The sequence below is a fragment of the Ahaetulla prasina genome, chromosome 1 (genome assembly GCF_028640845.1).
Source record: "Ahaetulla prasina isolate Xishuangbanna chromosome 1, ASM2864084v1, whole genome shotgun sequence".
Taxonomy (NCBI): domain Eukaryota; kingdom Metazoa; phylum Chordata; class Lepidosauria; order Squamata; family Colubridae; genus Ahaetulla; species Ahaetulla prasina.
This window is the reverse complement of record NC_080539.1, coordinates 9,027,910-9,045,824: the sequence shown is the minus strand read 5'-3', so window position 1 is coordinate 9,045,824 and position 17,915 is coordinate 9,027,910. Positions and strand designations below refer to the sequence as shown.

At 43.7% G+C, this 17,915-nt stretch overlaps 1 protein-coding gene across 1 annotated transcript in view; it reads left to right on the top strand.

The window, feature by feature from the left end:
- CLTC (clathrin heavy chain) overlaps nucleotides 1-17,915 on the top strand; it is a 110,050-nt gene that overhangs the window by 33,664 nt on the left and 58,471 nt on the right. The window contains exons 2-6 of the mRNA XM_058164119.1: nucleotides 2,170-2,377; nucleotides 6,173-6,441; nucleotides 9,830-9,991; nucleotides 11,427-11,540; nucleotides 13,560-13,733. Of these exons, the coding sequence (XP_058020102.1) occupies nucleotides 2,170-2,377; nucleotides 6,173-6,441; nucleotides 9,830-9,991; nucleotides 11,427-11,540; nucleotides 13,560-13,733 (927 nt within the window). The remainder of the gene's footprint in view (nucleotides 1-2,169; nucleotides 2,378-6,172; nucleotides 6,442-9,829; nucleotides 9,992-11,426; nucleotides 11,541-13,559; nucleotides 13,734-17,915) is intronic.

Genomic DNA, 17,915 nt, shown 5'->3' with positions numbered 1-17,915 from the left:
TTTAGGATAAAAATCGAAGAAATAAACAGACACCCCTCAAAGCTGGTGAAAGAGGAAAACTTAATCAGGGCATAATTTTTCAGCTTTTCCAGACTTTAATGCTTGAATGGCTATTGAGTAGCTATTGAGTAGCTCAAATTATTATTTTAGATTAAGTGACACTGTTTTACATGCCTTGATCCTATTTGACAGGATGGTGTGAGTAATAGCAGAGATCAGCTGGCTAGTCTCTCAAAGTTTTAGTGCCTGGCAGCTAACAACATTTTTAAAATAAGTAGAAACCATCTTTCATCAGTCAGAGGAAAAAGTCCTGGCCATTTGTAATAAATTCTCAATTTACAGCTTATATCAGCAGTGGAATTTCCGTTCCTAACCAAGGCATTGTTATGTGACTTGCGCGGGATTTTATGAACTTTTTTTTTTTTTTTGCTATGGCTGGGAAACAAATCACTACAGTCATTAAGTGAATCACAAGGATGTTAAGTGAATTTGGGTTCCCCCCATTTCTTTTCGGAACCTGGCTGGAAAAATTGCAAATAGCAACCACACATCTCCAGGACACTCAACTATCATAAACACAAGTAGTCCGTAAGTACAACCGTTCACTTAGTGACTGTTCAAAGTTACAACAGTGCTGGAAAATAGCGACTTGTGACCATTTTTCACACAACCTTTGCTGCATCCAAATGGTCGCTTGATCAAAATCTGGAGGCTTGGCAACTGACTCGTATTTATGACGGTTGCAGTGTCCCGAGGTCATGTGATCCCCTTTTGCAACCTTCTGAGAAGCAAAGTCAATGGGGAAGCCAGATTCACTTAACAACTGGGTAACTAGCTTATCAATTGCAGTGATTCCCTTAACAACTATGGCAAAAAAAGGTTGTAAAATGGGGCAAAATTAATTTAATTGTCTCCCTCAGCCACAAAAATTGACAATTTATCTCCCTTTGCCATATCCCTTGTTGTCTTGTTTCTTATCTTGTATTTCCCTTGAAAATGCTAATATTCATATTCATAACAATTCATACTGTGTTTTCCCGAAACTAAGACTCTGTCTTACATTTTTTTGAACCCCGAAATAAGTGCTTGGCCTTATTTTCGGGGAAGTCTTATTATTTTGGGGCGAGTGGAGCAAGATGGGGCTCTTCTTGCTATCTTACCTGATTTCCAGCTCTGTCTCCCTAACCCTAACCAGAGGAAATGGTGGGGACCAGCTGCGCATGCATTTAAATATTTTCGGGGAGGGCTTATTTTCGGGGAAACACGGCATTAGCCATTTGAATTTCTCCCTTTTTTTGTCTGTAAAATGCTTCTGGCGGTGAAACCCCAAAGATGTTTTGGGGTGTAATCTATTCCATACAAATAGTTCTTGACTTACAGTCAAGTAAAACTACATTTTGCAATTAACAGTGCTCCAGTTGTTGTTGTTATTATTACAATTACCACCATGTTTTCCCAAAAATAAGACCTTGTCTTATATTTTTTTGAACCCCGAAATAAGTGCTTGGCCTAATTTTCAGGGAGGGCTTATTATTTTGGGGCGAGTGGAGCAAGATGGGGCTCTTCTTGCTGTCTTACCTGATTTCCAGCTCTGTCTCCCTAACCCTAACCAGAGGAAATGGTGGGGACCAGCTGCGCATGCATTTAAATATTTTCGGGGAGGGCTTATTTTCGGGGAAACACGGCATTAGCCATTTGAATTTCTCCCTTTTTTTGTCTGTAAAATGCTTCTGGCGGTGAAACCCCAAAGATGTTTTGGGGTGTAATCTATTCCATACAAATAGTTCTTGACTTACAGTCAAGTAAAACTACATTTTGCAATTAACAGTGCTCCAGTTGTTGTTGTTATTATTACAATTACCACCATGTTTTCCCAAAAATAAGACCTTGTCTTATATTTTTTTGAACCCCGAAATAAGTGCTTGGCCTAATTTTCAGGGAGGGCTTATTATTTTGGGGCGTGTGGAGAAGACAGGGATCCTCTTGCTGTCTTACCTGATTTCCAGCTCTGTTCCTAACCAGAGGAAATGGCAGGGACCGGCTGCGCATGCATTTAAATATTTTCGGGGAGGGCTTATTATTCGGGGAGGTCTTATTTTCATATTAGCAATGAAAGAGGGTTTGTTGAAATACTCATTCAAACCTTGATGTTCCTCCCGTGTTTTTTAGCTCCAGAACCTGGGTATCAACCCAGCCAACATCGGCTTCAGTACTTTGACCATGGAATCTGACAAATTCATCTGCATACGAGAGAAAGTGGGAGAGCAGGCTCAGGTGGTCATCATTGATATGAACGACCCGAACAATCCCATTCGCCGGCCAATTTCAGCCGACAGCGCCATCATGAACCCTGCTAGCAAAGTGATTGCCCTCAAAGGTACGGAAAATGTTTTCCAGTCGATTTCCCGTTTTATGATTCCAAGGCTTGGATTTTTAATGTGTCTTCTGAGGTGTCCCAAGTTCCTTATTTGAACCACAATTGCTAATGAAATAAGCGTAAATGTTCATTTTCTCCCCTTGATAGCAATGAAAGGCTGTGCTTGGCCCAGCGTTTGCAACAATAATTGTGTGAAAACTAATGGGGTTGATTAGTTCCCAAGCATTCGACTATCTCAACATTATCTTATCTTAAAATGTGTGCTTTTAATCTGTGGCAATTCAAAAAACGCGGGTGCTGTCCTTTTTTAAAAAAAGAAAGAAGCATGCAGGTTTTGTTAAAACATTTCCGGGCAAAGATGTAGATACTTCCTGCAAACACAATGACATTTATTTTCCTAAGGCATGCACAAATTTCCTACCCTGTTATATGCCGAATAGCTCCTGATGTAGATCATTGTGGGGGGTAAATCAAAATGAAATTATAGTTCCTTTTACATGACCATAGGGGCAGCGTGGTGGTTAGGATGCTGGGCTTGTCGGCTGGAAAGGCGGCAGCCCAGTTTCAAGACCCGAGGGCCACACGACGGGGTGAGCTCTCGTCCTTCCCCAGCTCCTGCCAATCTAGCTGTTCGAAAGCATGCAGATGCGAGTAGATAAACAGGTACCACTTTGATGGTAAAGTAACAGCGTTGTGTGACATGATGCGGGTCACGTGACCGGGAGAAATGTCAAGGCTCAATGGCCTTGAAATGGGGATGAGCACTGCCCCCTATAGTTAGCAACAACTAGAGGGGTAAAGTCCTCAAGGACACCTTACGCCAAGGGTCTCCGACCCCTCCCCCAGGTCTGTGGATCAGCACTGATTAGCAGCATGTCAGCAACTGGTCTGTGTAAACAAGTGACGCCCCATCCATGGGATGCAAGCAGCATGCAAAACCACGCCCCCTCTGGTCCGTGGAAAAACCTCTCCCCACAGGTCTGGTCCCTGGTGCCCAAAAGGTTGGGGGCCGCTCCCTTACACGACTATAGTTATATTCTACCTTTAGGCCTCTTATGGTCACAACTCACATCCCAGTTTGAGCTATCTTTACAATGGATGCTAAATGTCTTGGATAAACCAGTTCTTTTCTTCCCCCCGAAGCACAGCAAATCTGCCTCCAGTAATGTTCGCAGATTGCCACGTTTTGTTTTTTGGGGTTTTTTTTCTCTCCCCATGGTGGATAAACTAAGCTCTCAACTGTCTCATTACAGCAGCGTCCTCTTTTCTGACGGCTTTAATGTTTTATCACTATTTTTGTCACACTTCCTAATGCTTTCTTGTGTGTGCAGATGGTGAGTTACCTCTGTTTCAGATTGTATTTGCCTTTGTCCTGTTTTATGAAAAGGGAATGCAACAGGCTTACCAGATTAAAAAGGCTGAAAAGTTAAGCGTGGCTGCATTTTATTAAGGGCTACAGATGTGCAAAACTCAGTGATACAGGAACGGGATCTTCTGGGATACTCCAGAAGATCTCCTGAATTAGTCAGTTCTGTACATCCCTAACAGGAATCTCTCTTCCGTTATGTGAAATTTGGTTTTCAGCACTCGGTGACAATTGGGAAGGAGGGGAAATAACTGAATGCTAGAACCTGCAAGCATTTCTGCTTGGGTATGCATCGGACTTTTTATAAACGGGACAGAGACTTACAATATCATATCTGGCTGTATATTGCTTTTTGTGTATTCTGTATATAATGTGGGGGTGGGTGGGTGGCTGAAATGAAGCCTTCCTGGCTTTCAAAGAAAAAAGAATTGAGTCTTAGCCTATTGATTTATGTATATAAATATTGATTGATATCCCCCCCCCAATTCATTCAGGATTCAAGACAGTTCACTAGCACCTCCCTTCTTGTAAAACTACCCTCCTGAAATCCATGATCATGTAGCGTTGTTGTTGTTGTTGTTGTTGTTTTAAAAAAATCAGCTTAACCTTCTATTTAAAGGACAACATCTGAATATGGAATCTAACTCTATGGTGGACAAGTGTGAGTCTTTAACCCCTCAAATTTAGTGTTTAATAGCTTTGAAAGTCTTTACCTGCATAGTTTCAGTGCTTTGTGTTCCTTTGGATTGAAGGTGGTGCAGTCTTGTTGGGCTGGTAGTGTCCTTGGAAGTATCTGTAGCTCAATCTCTTAGTCCCCCTCCCCCCAAAAACTTTTTAGCCTGTTCTCCCCTTGTTCCAGTATGTTCGCTTCGAGCTTCCCGTGCCTTCCCTTGATCCTCTCTTCCACAAATGTAATATCTTTATGTAGAGGTATATTCTCTTCCCTGTGTTTGTCCTTTAAATGACATCATCAATATTTAATAGCAGGGGTGGGGAGCTACGGCCCTTTTATGATTGGTGGACTTCTGAGTGGACTAGGGCCCTTTTACGACTTGAGAACTTCAACTCCCAGAATTCCTGGCTCAGGAATTCTGGGAGTTGAAGTTCACAAGTCATAAAAGGGCCCTAGTTCCCCAACTCTGCTGTACAGAAATTGACATGTCAAGGGGGGAATTTCACGGGGTCTTCCTTATTTGTATTTTATCCCTTCTGTATCCTACATTTCCTCAAAAGATCTCCAGAGGAGGACCCAAAGGGCAGTTCTCATTTTATTCCTAGAGAATGATCCTGTGTGGCAGATTAGAGAGGTTAGATTAGATTATACGGAAGGCCATTTACTGAACTTGAATGCCCATACAGGAATTCAGACTCACCTTTTCCAAGTTTGTGGGTCTCAGATAAAGCCCACTTTACCAATAGAAGAGATTATTTGTAGCTCAGGGTTGAACACTGGGATTCTTGGTACTCTCTGAGCTTGGTTGTTTTCTTGCAGAAAACTTTTCATTATCCAACTAGGTAATATCATCAGTGCTAGGAGGGAGTGGGGGTTTCTCTCATTTTGTATACAGATGGCTTGTCCTGTCAGTATTGGTGGGATCGTTCATAGCGATTGGAGAACTTGCAGCAACATTCTCACCAACATTGACAAGAGTAAGACATTGGTAGAAAAACAGAGAGTTTACCTGCTCTCTTTCAGCACTGATGAGGTGACGTAGTTGGGTAATGAAACGTCTGCAAGAAAGCAACCAAGTTCAGAGATCACCAAGGACCCCACTTTGAAAGCTGGCAGCATGATCCATATTGAACGTTCACTCTTTCTTAATTCTTGGGGTATTCCTCTTGGTGACCTGCACTCCACTCTTCCTAATTGTAATTGTACTCTCCCCCACTTTCTAACCCCTGTGTTTGCTGTATGTTTTAGTCCATAGTACGCGTTAAGGGCAACGGTTTGTTTAAAAAGCTAAACTAACAATCCATCTAAGAAAGTGCCGGCAAAGATAAGACATGGCAGCTAACCTTAGCCGATCCCCATATTTCTCCTAGATATGGATATTAACGTGTGTGTTGCACTGATGTTGTATGTCTTGATGTACTTTTTATCTTCTCAAGCAAGACGTGAAATGAGTTGCTTGGGTTAAGGATGAGTAACTTTGCATGACTGTTGAGCATCATGAGAGAAAACACTTGTGCTGTAACTGGCTTTGAAGCCCTTAATCAGTTCAGCCCTTGGCTCTCTTAGGACTCATGTAGGACAGAAATGGCATTTGAGAATTTGGCCATTTTTGCTGTCAAACTACCGTGCATGATCCTTTCCCTGGGTTGGGATTTGGATGTCCAGATAATCTTCGCAGGCTTAAACATCTGTAGGCTTTTAAGTGACGGTCCATCCCAAGGAACTTAGCTCAATTAATCCACGCTCCTATCTTTAGCCGGGAAGACCCTTCAGATTTTTAACATTGAGATGAAGAGCAAAATGAAGGCTCACACCATGACGGATGATGTCACCTTTTGGAAGTGGATTTCCCTGAACACGGTTGCACTGGTCACCGACAACGCTGTGTACCACTGGAGCATGGAAGGAGAGTCTCAGCCGGTCAAAATGTTCGATCGTCATTCCAGTCTTGCGGGTTGCCAGATTATCAATTACCGTACCGATGCCAAGCAGAAATGGCTGCTTCTGACTGGAATTTCTGCACAGGTAAGAATATAAGGCCATGCGGTGACTCAGCGGTTAAGACCCTGGTCTTGTGAGCTGGAAAGCCAGCAACCCAGGTTTGAGACCCGAGTGCCACATGACAGGGCAAGCTTCCACTGCTTGCCCCAGCTCCTCCCAACCGAATACCAATACCAATACCAATAGTAGAGTAGAATATATACCATGTTTCTCTGAAAATAAGACCGTGTCTTATTTTTTTTTTGAACCCCAAAATAAGCGCTTGGCCTTATTTTCGGGGAGGTCTTATTTTGGGAGCAAGACGGGGCTCCTCTTGCCATCCTACCTGATTTCCAGCTCTCTCTCCCTAACCCTAACCAGAGGAAAAGGGAAGGACTGCCTGCACATGCATTTAAATATTTTTGGGGAGGGCTTATTTTAGCACATGCACTCAAAAACCCCAATTGGGCTTATTATCAGGGGATGTCTTATTTTCGGGGAAACATGGTAATAGATTAGAATATATATATGAGAATAGAATAGAATAGAATAGAATAGAATAGAATAGTTGGAAGGGACCTTGGAGGTCTTCTAGTCCAACCCCCTGCTTAGGCAGGAAACCTTATATCATTTCAGACAAAATGGTATCGTTCCAAAGCATGCAAATGCGAGGAGATAAATAGGTACCACTATGATGGGAAGGTAACAGCGCTCTGTGACATCATGCTGGCCACATGACCAAGGAAATGTCTTCGTAGAGCGCTGGCTGGAAATGGAGATGAGCAGTTTGGCAACAACTAATGAAGTAAAATCCACAAGGACTCCTTCACCTTTTTTAATAGCCTAATGGGAATGAACATGGATTTAATTAAAGCTGGGATCTCTGCTATAGGATGTGGGAAGAGGTGGCTACTTTCTCACGTACATCCTGTGAGAAAACAGGCAAAATTCCCCTCTAGAACTGTTTGTTGTAGCAAAAGTGAAATCTTTGTATCCGAGGCCAGTCCGTGACCCATTTTAGTTCTGCTTCCCGTGCAGCCTTGATCTCTCGACAGCTAATCTCTCCTAACGGGAAGGACCCCTGCTATAAACTTCACATTGACATTTTGTTAATTGCACAAAGAGACACTCATCCTGCAGGCCGAATTTGCTCGGGGTGAAGGAAAAGAGAAACGTTTTTGATTTTCACTGTATGCGGTGATTCCTACTTTAAAACGTTTTTTGATGTAACCCTCCCAGTCTTAAAACCCAGGTTTCAACCTCTGTTTCTGAAAATCCCTTCGGGGAACAAAATTATTTTCTTTCTGAACCCAAATCTCAGCCGGTTATCCACTCTCTTAAGGTTTTGGCACTCCCGAGACATCTGATAATGTAATGAGATTTGGGCTGTTTTAAATATATTGAAAATAGGTTTTTTTTATTTTAACAATGCAAGGCCACAATTATCAGGGGAGGGATAGTCACTCTGTTGTAGTGGCTTTGGTGGCTGCACTGCTGACATTTTCCTTGTTGGAGGCCTTCGGTGTTTTTAGTCTTATCGGTCCCTATGCATACATGCATTTAAAAAAGGCCCTCAGGAATCAGTAATGTAATTAAATGAAATTAGGTAATTTGTTATCCAAGAGTACAACCGAGTGTAATTCAGCTGATGTCTTGTGACCTATGAATAAAGAAATTATCACTTCTTCCACTATTCTGTGGTAGAAGGAATGGCGGAATCTGGGAGCGGAGTTAAAAGAGGCATCAGCCTAGAATCCCTAAGTAGCCACAAGCGGAGTAAATCCAACCTCTCTTGAATGCTGTGGACCCTCCAAGTAGGTTGCTAACCCTTAGTTGAAAAGATTCCTGTTCATAGGCTCATTAGCAATAAATCATTTTAATTATTAGCCCCTCAAGCATCAACCTGATCTTTTGCGCCTGACACAAGTTCATAAGCGCATGGAAATCATTGCATAAACCCTAAATTGGGTTAAGATAGTTTTTAAAACTCTCAACACTTAGTAGTTATGCAACCCCTGTGCCTGCCTTGAAACCCCTCCCCATGCCGTTTTAACTTATTTTTGTTTTTAATCTGGCTCCTTTTATTGGTGTATTGAATTTTTAAACTTTTTTTAAAAAACGCTTTTAATTGTGCCACCACCCAGAGACACTCTGGGAGCGAGATGGACAGTACCTAAATTTGATTGATTGATTGATTGATTGAATGAATAAATAAAATAGAAAACCCTTCTCCCAAAGTAAGAGAGAAGAGAAACAGCCCAACCTTTAAAATATTTTAAATAAATTTGTACTTTGCTCAAAGAAGTTTGGTTATGTGGTAAATCAGATGTAGAAATAATGATGTATGTGACACACCTGTGTTTGTTTCATTGCCACATTCGCTGTACGCGTCTTCCTTATAAACCATTGTTCTTCCCCCCCCCAAATGTATTTGGCCCTCACTTGTTGTAAACAAGTAATTATTTAGTGTATGATGAGAACACGGCGAAAGAGATCAAGAAATCAAAGTAATAGCCAGATAGAAGGATCACCACAGGAAGCCAATCTGGGTGAATCTGAGCCAAATTAGAGTCTCTTCAGTTCAGTAGTTTCTGGTCGCTTTTGAGGAACCGCCCAGGGTGAGCTTCTGTTCAGAAAAAGAAAGGAGCTCCAAATTAAAATGGGATGTATGAGGGGAAAAGTGCTGTTCCTGGCCATTTGAAAAAGATTTGAACCTTCTTCAGGTGTACAATCTGGATGCCAAAGGTCTAAAGCAGGGGTCTCCCAACCAGGCCACTTTAAGACGTGTGGACTTCAACTTCCAGAATTCCTCAGCCAGCTGAGGAAATTAGTAACAGACATTAGTAACTGCCTGAGGAATTCTGGGAGTTGAAGTCCACAAGTCTTAAAGCGGCTGGGTTTGGAGACCCCTGGTTTAAAGTGTACTCCTTGGTTAATGCTGTAAGGCAGTGATGGCTAATCTTTTTGCTTTCACGTGCCAAAAGCTTGGGAAACATGGATGGTTTGCACACGCATGTGGCCACACCCATAATTCAATTCCCCCCCGCACGCACACACCCCACACATGCATGTGCCTGTGCCCCCCCAGTGCTCCCCCCACAATTGGCACATGATGGCAAAAAGTTTACCGGTAGGCACGGTAGGCCCGTTTTTCACCCTCCCCAGGCTCCAGAGGCTTTCTTGGAGCCTGGGGAGGGCGAAAACAACCTTCCCCACCTCCCCCGGAAGTCCTCTGGAGGCTGGAAATGGCCCATTTCCCAACTTCTGGTGGGCCCGGAAGGCCTGAAAATTAGGTGGCTGGCATGTGCATACGCACCGGAGCTGAGCTAGCGCAATGCTTACGTGCCCACAGATATGGCTCCGCGTGCCACAGGTTTGCTATCATGGCTGTAGGGTCAATGTTCTCACGACCCCTTCCCTTCCCTTCTTAAAGCAAAACCGTGTCGTCGGAGCCATGCAACTTTATTCTGTGGATAGGAAAGTGTCGCAGCCCATCGAAGGCCACGCTGCCAGTTTTGCCCAATTCAAGATGGAAGGCAACACGGAAGAATCCACTCTGTTCTGCTTCGCAGTGCGGGGCCAAGCCGGAGGCAAGGTGAGCCTGTGGGTCCGATGTCCGTTCATCCATTTCTGGGGAGGAGACTTTGGCCTTCAGTGGGTTTTTTTTTTTATTTTATACAGAAAGTCCCCAACTTATGACCACAGCTGGAACTACAACACCCGTTTCTAAGCGAGGCAGTTGTTAAGTCAGTTGCACCTGATTTTTTTTTTGCCATGGTTGTTAAGCGAATCGCTGCAGTTTTTAAGTGAATCATGTGGTTGTTAAGCAAACCTGGCATCCCCCTATCAATTTTGCTCACCATTAGCCAGCTGGGAAGATCCCAAATAGCAATCACATGACCTCAGGATGCTACGGTGATTGTAAATAGATGCTGGTTGCCAAGCAACTGAAGTTTTTGACCAGGTGACCGTGGGGATGTTGCGACAGCTGTAAGTCCACTTTTTTCAGTGCTGTCGTAATTTCAGACGGTCACTAAATGAATGGCTGTAAGTTGAAGACTTACCGGTCAGATCTCGGCTTTGAGGCACGTAGTTTTGAACAGCAAGAATTCTCCTCTCCATTTCGTCAGGCAGCATAAACCGTGGCAGCTTTCCTCAGGTGCCAGATGCGAGTGAAGAGCATCCCATCCTGATTAACAGAAGGTATATAAGTCTTAACATCTGAGTCATCATCATCATCTCCATTCAGTGACCCCATAAGCCCTTACGGGGTAGAGTCTGGGCAATTGAATGGAGCTGAGTGTTTACTGGCCGGATGCCCTTCCTGTCGCCAATGCGGAATTTTGTCCAGGAGGTATATTCTCATCCAGCCCAGAGAGAGAAATATCTGCCTCTACCTGGGATTGAACTCACAGCCTCTTAATTGTGAGGCGAGAGCTCCACCTCTAGGCCACGCACCACTTTCTTAACATCTGAATGCAGGACATTTGCTTATTGTATGCTGTCCAGAGTCTTGATGATTAGAGCGAGGTCATCCTCGACTTACAACTGTTCATTTAGTGACCGAAGTTACAATGGCGCTGGAAAAGTGACCTTATGACTGTTTTGCATACTTTTGACCATTGCCGCATCGCCATAGTCACATAATCAAAATTCAGATGCTTGGCAGCCGACTCATATTTATGACGGTTGCAGCGTCCTGGGGTCATGTGATCATCTTCTGCAACCTTCTGACAAGCAAAATCAATGGGGAAGCGAGATTCACTTAACAACACTGTTAACTAATTTTAACAACTGCAGTGATTCACACTTGTGGCAAGAAACATCGTAACATGGGGCAAAACTCACTTAGCAAATTTTCTCACTAAGCAACATAAATTCTGGGCTCGATGGTAGTCGTACGTCGAGGGCTTCCTGTGGTCTATTATCAGCCATGGGACGTCCTTCTCTTCTCCTTTGATAAAGCCAAGTGTTGCCAGTCATGGATCCCTTTTTAAAGACGGTCTCTAACCTGATTTCTTCCTGTACAGTTGCATATTATTGAGGTTGGGGCACCTCCCACCGGAAACCAGCCCTTCCCTAAGAAAGCCGTGGACGTCTTCTTCCCACCGGAAGCCCAGAACGACTTCCCAGTAGCAATGCAGGTATGGTATATTAACAAGGAACGGCCTTTACGTGTTCCTCCTTGGAATAAGCGGGCCGGCTGGCCGTGCAATCCAATTTGGTCTAAGGCAGGAGTGTCTAGCTTTGGCAACTTTTAAGATTTGTTTGTGCTGGCTAGGGGAATTCTGGGAGTTGAAGTCCACAAGTCTTAAAAGTTGTCAAGGCTGGACATCCCTAGTCTAATGGTTACGGCACCAAGCTGGAAAGCAGGAAATGTGTGTTCAAATCCTGCCTTAGCCATGTAAGCCAGCTGGGTGACTTTGGGCCAGTCGCTCACTCTCAGCCCAACTCACCTTACAGCGTTGTTGTGGAGAAAACGAGGAGGAGAAAGGTATGTTCCCTGCCTTGAGTTATTTGCAAAAATAATTAAAGTGGGATACAAATGACTTAATTCAATAAAATCAAAAGGGCTGAAAGGAAATGTGTCAAGACCCTAAAAGAATTCTCAGAGCTCAAGACTGCCCAGCTCCCAGCCTTGCATTGAATGTTGTAGCTGTGTTTTATAGAGCAAAGTTCAGGTGTTTGGGGACTTCTGCAGTCATACAGAGGGCCTCTTGATCCTTAGCCTGGGGTTGCTTTTCAGCTTGGCAGTTGGACAGTTCAAACAATCTATATGAACACACCGTGTTTTTGATGAACTGGGGACTCTGCATGCCTTGGTGGGTTTTACAAGAGCAGAGTTCATTATCCAAAAAGTCTGTTTGTGTTCTTTGAAAATTATTTGCAGACAAGCATTAATAACACTGTGGGAGGAGAGCCTAGTGGAGGGCCTTGAAGGACACAGGGAAGATCTGTTACCAGGCAAGGATGAGATAAATGAAGCTTGAACCGAGGCCAAGGAAGTGGTTTACGAAAACATCTCAGAGAACTATCTCCCCCTCAAATTCACCTGAAGATAAAAGGGGGAGGGGGGGGAGGAGGGAAATATATCCAGAGTTGCAAGATTCTTTTATAATAGCTTTTCTAATAAAAGTAGCTTTCAGTCTGCACAAAGCCTGGTCTACCTTATTTTTTCCCCCCTTCCATTTAGTCGTGTCTGGTTCTTGCAGACTGTCTGGCATATCCCTGCAGTTTTCTTGGCAAGTCCCCCCCCCCCCGAGAAATGGACATTGCCACCTTTCTGGGGCTGAGAGAAAAGGCTGGCCCACGGTCACACAACTGCCGTTATGCCTAAAGTGGGGCAAGAGACCCAGAGTCTCTTGGTGATTGGCTCAAAGTCATCCAGCTGTCTTTCATGTAAGATAGCAATAGCACGTAGACTTATATACCGCTTCACAGTGCTTTACAGCCCTCTCTAAGCGGTTTACAGAGTCAGCCTCTTGCCCCCCAACAATCTGGGTCCTCGTTTTACCCACCTCGTAATGATGAAAAGCTGATTCAACCTGGTGAGATTTGAACTTCCAATTGCAGGCAGCTGGCAGTCAGCAGAAGTAGCCTTGCAGTACTGCACTCTAACCACTGCGCCACCAGGCTCAAGATAGCTAGAACTATGTAAGAAAGCTCCAACTAGAACTCCGAGTCTCTTGGTGATTGGCTCAAAGTCACCCAGCCGGCTTTTAGACTTAAGTCAGGATTCACAGTCTCGCAATTTCTAGGCTGATGCCTTAACCATTATACCATACAGGCTGTTGTAAGGCTTTTAACTTATAGGACAGAGATGAAGTCTACTAACATTTTTGAAACCTGGGGATGGGTGAGTAAGATACGTTTAATTCAGATTACCTGTCGCCATGGCTAGGATTGAAGTTTGATACAGAACAGGGGTCTCTACCCTTAGTAACTTTAAGGTTTGTGGACTTCAACTCCCAGAGTTCCCTGTGGGAGTTGAAGTCCACAAACCTTAAAGTTACTAAGGTTGGAGACCCTTGATACAGAAGACTGTGCTAACTTGTTTGTCTCGTATCACATTCATTGTACTGTCTTTGGTGGGTTTTCTACTACAATACGTTGTCCCCCCGAGATGGCTACCATTTTTCCCTCTCTCCTCTTCCTATTTGCAGATTAGCGAGAAGCACGATGTCGTCTTCCTGATCACAAAATACGGTTACATCCATCTGTACGACCTTGAAACAGGCACCTGCATCTACATGAACAGAATCAGTGGGGAAACGATCTTTGTGACTGCGCCACACGAAGCCACAGCTGGAATCATTGGGGTCAACAGGAAAGGACAGGTAAGGAGCGGCTTTAATGTTGATGGGGGTTTAGGAGGCGGTGCATGTGAATGGATTGAGGCCAGGTGGCTCCCTCTTGACCCCAATGGCTTCCCTGTTGACTTTGCTTGCCAGAAGATTGCAAAAGGGGATCCTAGGTCCCCAGGACACGTCATAAATACGAGCCAGTTGTCAAGTGTCCAAATTTTGATCACGTGACCATGAGGACGCTACAGTGGGTCGTAAATGTGAAAAACGGTCGTACGTCACTTTTTCCAATGCATTTATAACTTCGAATGGCCACTAAACGAATGGTTGTTAGTCAAGGACTACCTGTATGTGGATTTTAAAAATGCTGTTATTTTTCTTGGACATTTTGCTGACTACTAAAATTTCATGCAGTAATTTGGACTATGTAAGTCCACCGTTAAACCTTGGTGTGCTGTTCCGTTCTACAAAACAAGTCAAAAGGTTTGTATTGGAATAGTAGTAGTAGTAGGTCAAGGTTCACAGCCTATGGAAAAGCTGCTCAACCTCTCTTGGCAATATTTAACAGCATCAACCTTGAAAGATCTTTCTTGATCACATGCTGGCTTTCAGTTCTGGCCTGCTGTTTGATGGCTGCTTTCCTGCCAAGAATTGGAACTGCCAAATTGGTTCACTGCTGGTTCTGAGATTTTCTTCTGCAAAAAAAAAAAAGGAGAGGGAGAGAGAGAGGAAAGAGAAAGAGGAAAGAGAGAATAGAATAGAATAGAATAGAATAGAATAGAATAGAATAGAATAGAATAGAATAGAATTGAATTGAATTGAATTGAATTGAATTGAATTGAATTGAATTGAATTGAATTTTATTGGCCAAGTGTGATTGGACACACAAGGAATTTGTCTTGGTGCATATGCTCTCAGTGTACATAAAAGAAAAGATACGTTCATCAAGGTACAACATTTACAACACAATTGATGATCAATATATCAATATAAATCATAAGGATTGCCAGCAACAAAGTTACAGTCATACAGTCATAAGTGGAAAGAGATTGGTGATGCGAACGATGAGAAGATTAATAGTAGTGCAGATTTAGTAAATAGTTTGACAATGTTGATGGAATTATTTGTTTAGCAGAGTGATGGCCTTCGGGGAAAAAACTGTCCTTGTGTCTAGTTGTTCTGGTGTGCAGTGCTCTATAGCGTTGTTTTGAGGGTAGGAGTTGAAACAGTTTATGTCCTGCATGTGAGGGATCTGTAAATATTTTCATGGCCCTCTTCTTGATTTGTGCAGTATACAGGTCCTCAATGGAAGGCAGGTTGGTAGCAATTATAGATAGGTAGAAAAAGAGAGAAAGAAAGAAAGAAAGAAAGAAAGAAAGAAAGAAAGAAAGAAAGAAAGAAAGAAAGAAAGAAAGAAAGAAAGAAAGAAAAGAAAAGATTGAGTGCCTACTAAAGAGGAAGCATATCCTGAAGCTTCATAGCTCTTTGATCCAGAAGCCGCCTCTTATCCGCTGTCTCTTGAAAAACACACAAGACAATCCATGCGTGCAGTTTTCTCTTGTTAATCTGTCACTGCTTTATAGTCTGACTCACTCTCTGATACCAGAGCAGGCCTCTCAGTAATCCTCAACTGCAATTCAGGGCAAATATGCTCTTTGGTCACCAAACACATAATAAGGGAGAAAGTACACATTCTTAAGATGCCATAGAGATTTGCAGGGTCTTTTGAGCACTCTTGGGGAACCTCCTTGGTGCTCCTCTCCCCGAAGACATTTCTATGGTCGTATGGCCAGCATGGCCTGCTGTTTGATGGCTGCTTTTCTGTCAGGAATTGGAGCTGCCAAATTGGTTTGCTGCTGGTTCTGAGATTTTCTTCTGCAAAAAAAAAAAGGGAGGGAGGGAGAGAGAGGGAGAGAGGTGCATGCCAAAGGTGCACGAAAAGCTGTTACCTTCCCACCAAAGTGGTCCCTACCCATGTTTCCCCCAAAATAAAACCCTGCGTTATATTTTTTTGCCACCAAAAAGAGGCATCGGGTCTTATTTTCAGGGGGGTATGTTATCCACTGACCAGTGGTGAAATCCAATTTTTTTAACTTAGCAGCTCTGTGCGTGTGGCTTGGTGGGCATGGCAGGGGAAAGATACTGCAAAATTCCCATTCCCTACCCACTCCTGGGGGAAAGGATATTGCAAAATCTCCATTCCCACCTCACTCTGGGACCAGTCAGAGGTGGTATTTGCTGGTTCTCCGAACTGCTCAAAATTTCCGCTACCGGTTCTTCAGAACCTGCTGGATTTCACCCCTGCTACTGACTCACCTCACTTGCGCACGTCTCCCCTAGCTTCCTTTTCACTGTCAGAGGCCTTCAGGAACTAATTCTGCAGCCAGCAAGGCTTTCCTGAAGGCCTCTGTAGCCGATAACAGAGCTCCGGATTGATCCAGAGCTCTGTTATCAGCTGCAGAGGCCTTCAGGAAAGCCTTGCCGGCTGCAGAAGAAATGGGCCGGCAAGGCAAGTGTCCGGGTGTGCGACGCCCGGCTGCCACTGTCCAAAGGTAACTAGTAGGGCAGTTCTACACACGCACCCATCCCCACCCTACCTTAATTTTTACGCGTGCACCCTGGAGTGGACGGAATCTTAATTAGGGCTGATTTTGGGGGTAAGGTTTATATTGGGCACACGTGTGAAAATCAAGCTAGGACTTATTTTAGGAGTAGGTCGTGTTTTCGGAGAAACGGAATTTATTTACTTGCATTTGCATGCTTTCGAACTGCTAGGTTGGCAGTTCGAAAGTCCTGAGTCCCGAGGCAAGGAACGGGAACTCACCCCAGGATCCAGGTCTTGAATCCCAGCGGTCAGTTTTCCAGCTGACAAGCTCAGCGTCTTTCAGCACCTGAGCCATCGTGCCCATAAATAACAAAGGAGGGATAAAATCAAATAAGTCACTTGAATATGATATTATTTAGGGCCCATTTCAGGGTAGGAGAAGAGGAGGGAGCAAGATTAATGATCTTAAAAAATCCGTTCTGATGCCAGAGCATGTTGTTGGTGCTGGAATTCTATTAAGATTAAACAACACTTTAACAAGAGCTATCGTCACTCCCCTGATCATGTTAATCTGTTAGTAAGCTGCTATAGTTCTTTCAAAGGTGGGGGAAGTATCCATCTGGCATCTGGTTACTGGCCTGGAAGAGGCACTCATAGAAGCCCAAAAACATATCTACTACAATTTTTTAAAAAAATTATTAAAAATTTGATATCTAAAAGCTTCCAGGTTTTCCACACCCAATTGACATCTCTAATAAATTGGAACTGAGGAATCTCAGGCCTCAGAACTTTATTTTGTTGGGGGTGTTCCTTGGAATCCTGACATTATCATAGTATAAAATACAAGCGAAAATAAGAAGAGAAGTGTAGAAGACGAGAAAATCGACTTACAACTTTTTTTTCAGTACGGTAAAGTATCAAATAAAATTACAGGCTTAACTTTTTACTTTACCAACGTAATCAAATACTGGTCGTCTCTACAACCGCAAGTGATATTAATCAGCAAAAACCAACATCAAGAGTATCGATTAGATCAGTTTGTTGTTCTAAACATGGCCTGTACATTTTTAGCACATGAGCCGTAGTAGCGCAGTGGTTAGAATGCAGCATTGCAGGCTGACTCTGCCCACTGCCAGGAGTTCATTCCTGATGGGGCTCAAGCTTGACTAGGCCTTCTGTCCTTCCGAGATAGGTAAAATGAGGAGCCAGATTGTTGGGGGCCATAGGCTGACTCTATAAAACTGCTTAAGGAGGGCTGTAAAGCACTGTGAAGCGGTATATAAGTCTAAGTGCCATTGATTGTTGATGATGAAAGTGATAGTTTGCAAGAAAACAACCAAGCTCAGAGAGTAAGAAGTAAAAAGCGGAGGCTGCAGTGTTACTAGTAAAGATAAAGGTTCCCCTTGCACATACGTGCTAGTCGTTGCCGATTCTAGGGGGCGGTGCTCATCTCTATTTCAAAACCAAAGAGCCAGCGCTGTCCGAAGACGTCTCCGTGGTCATGTGGCCGGCATGACTCAACGCCAAAGGCGCACGGAACGCTGTTACCTTCCCACCAAGGTGGTCCCTATTTTTTCTACTTGCATTTTTTACGTGCTTTCGAAACTGCTAGGTTGGCAGAAGCTGGAACAAGTAACGGGAGCTCACCCTGTGACGCGGCACTAGGGATT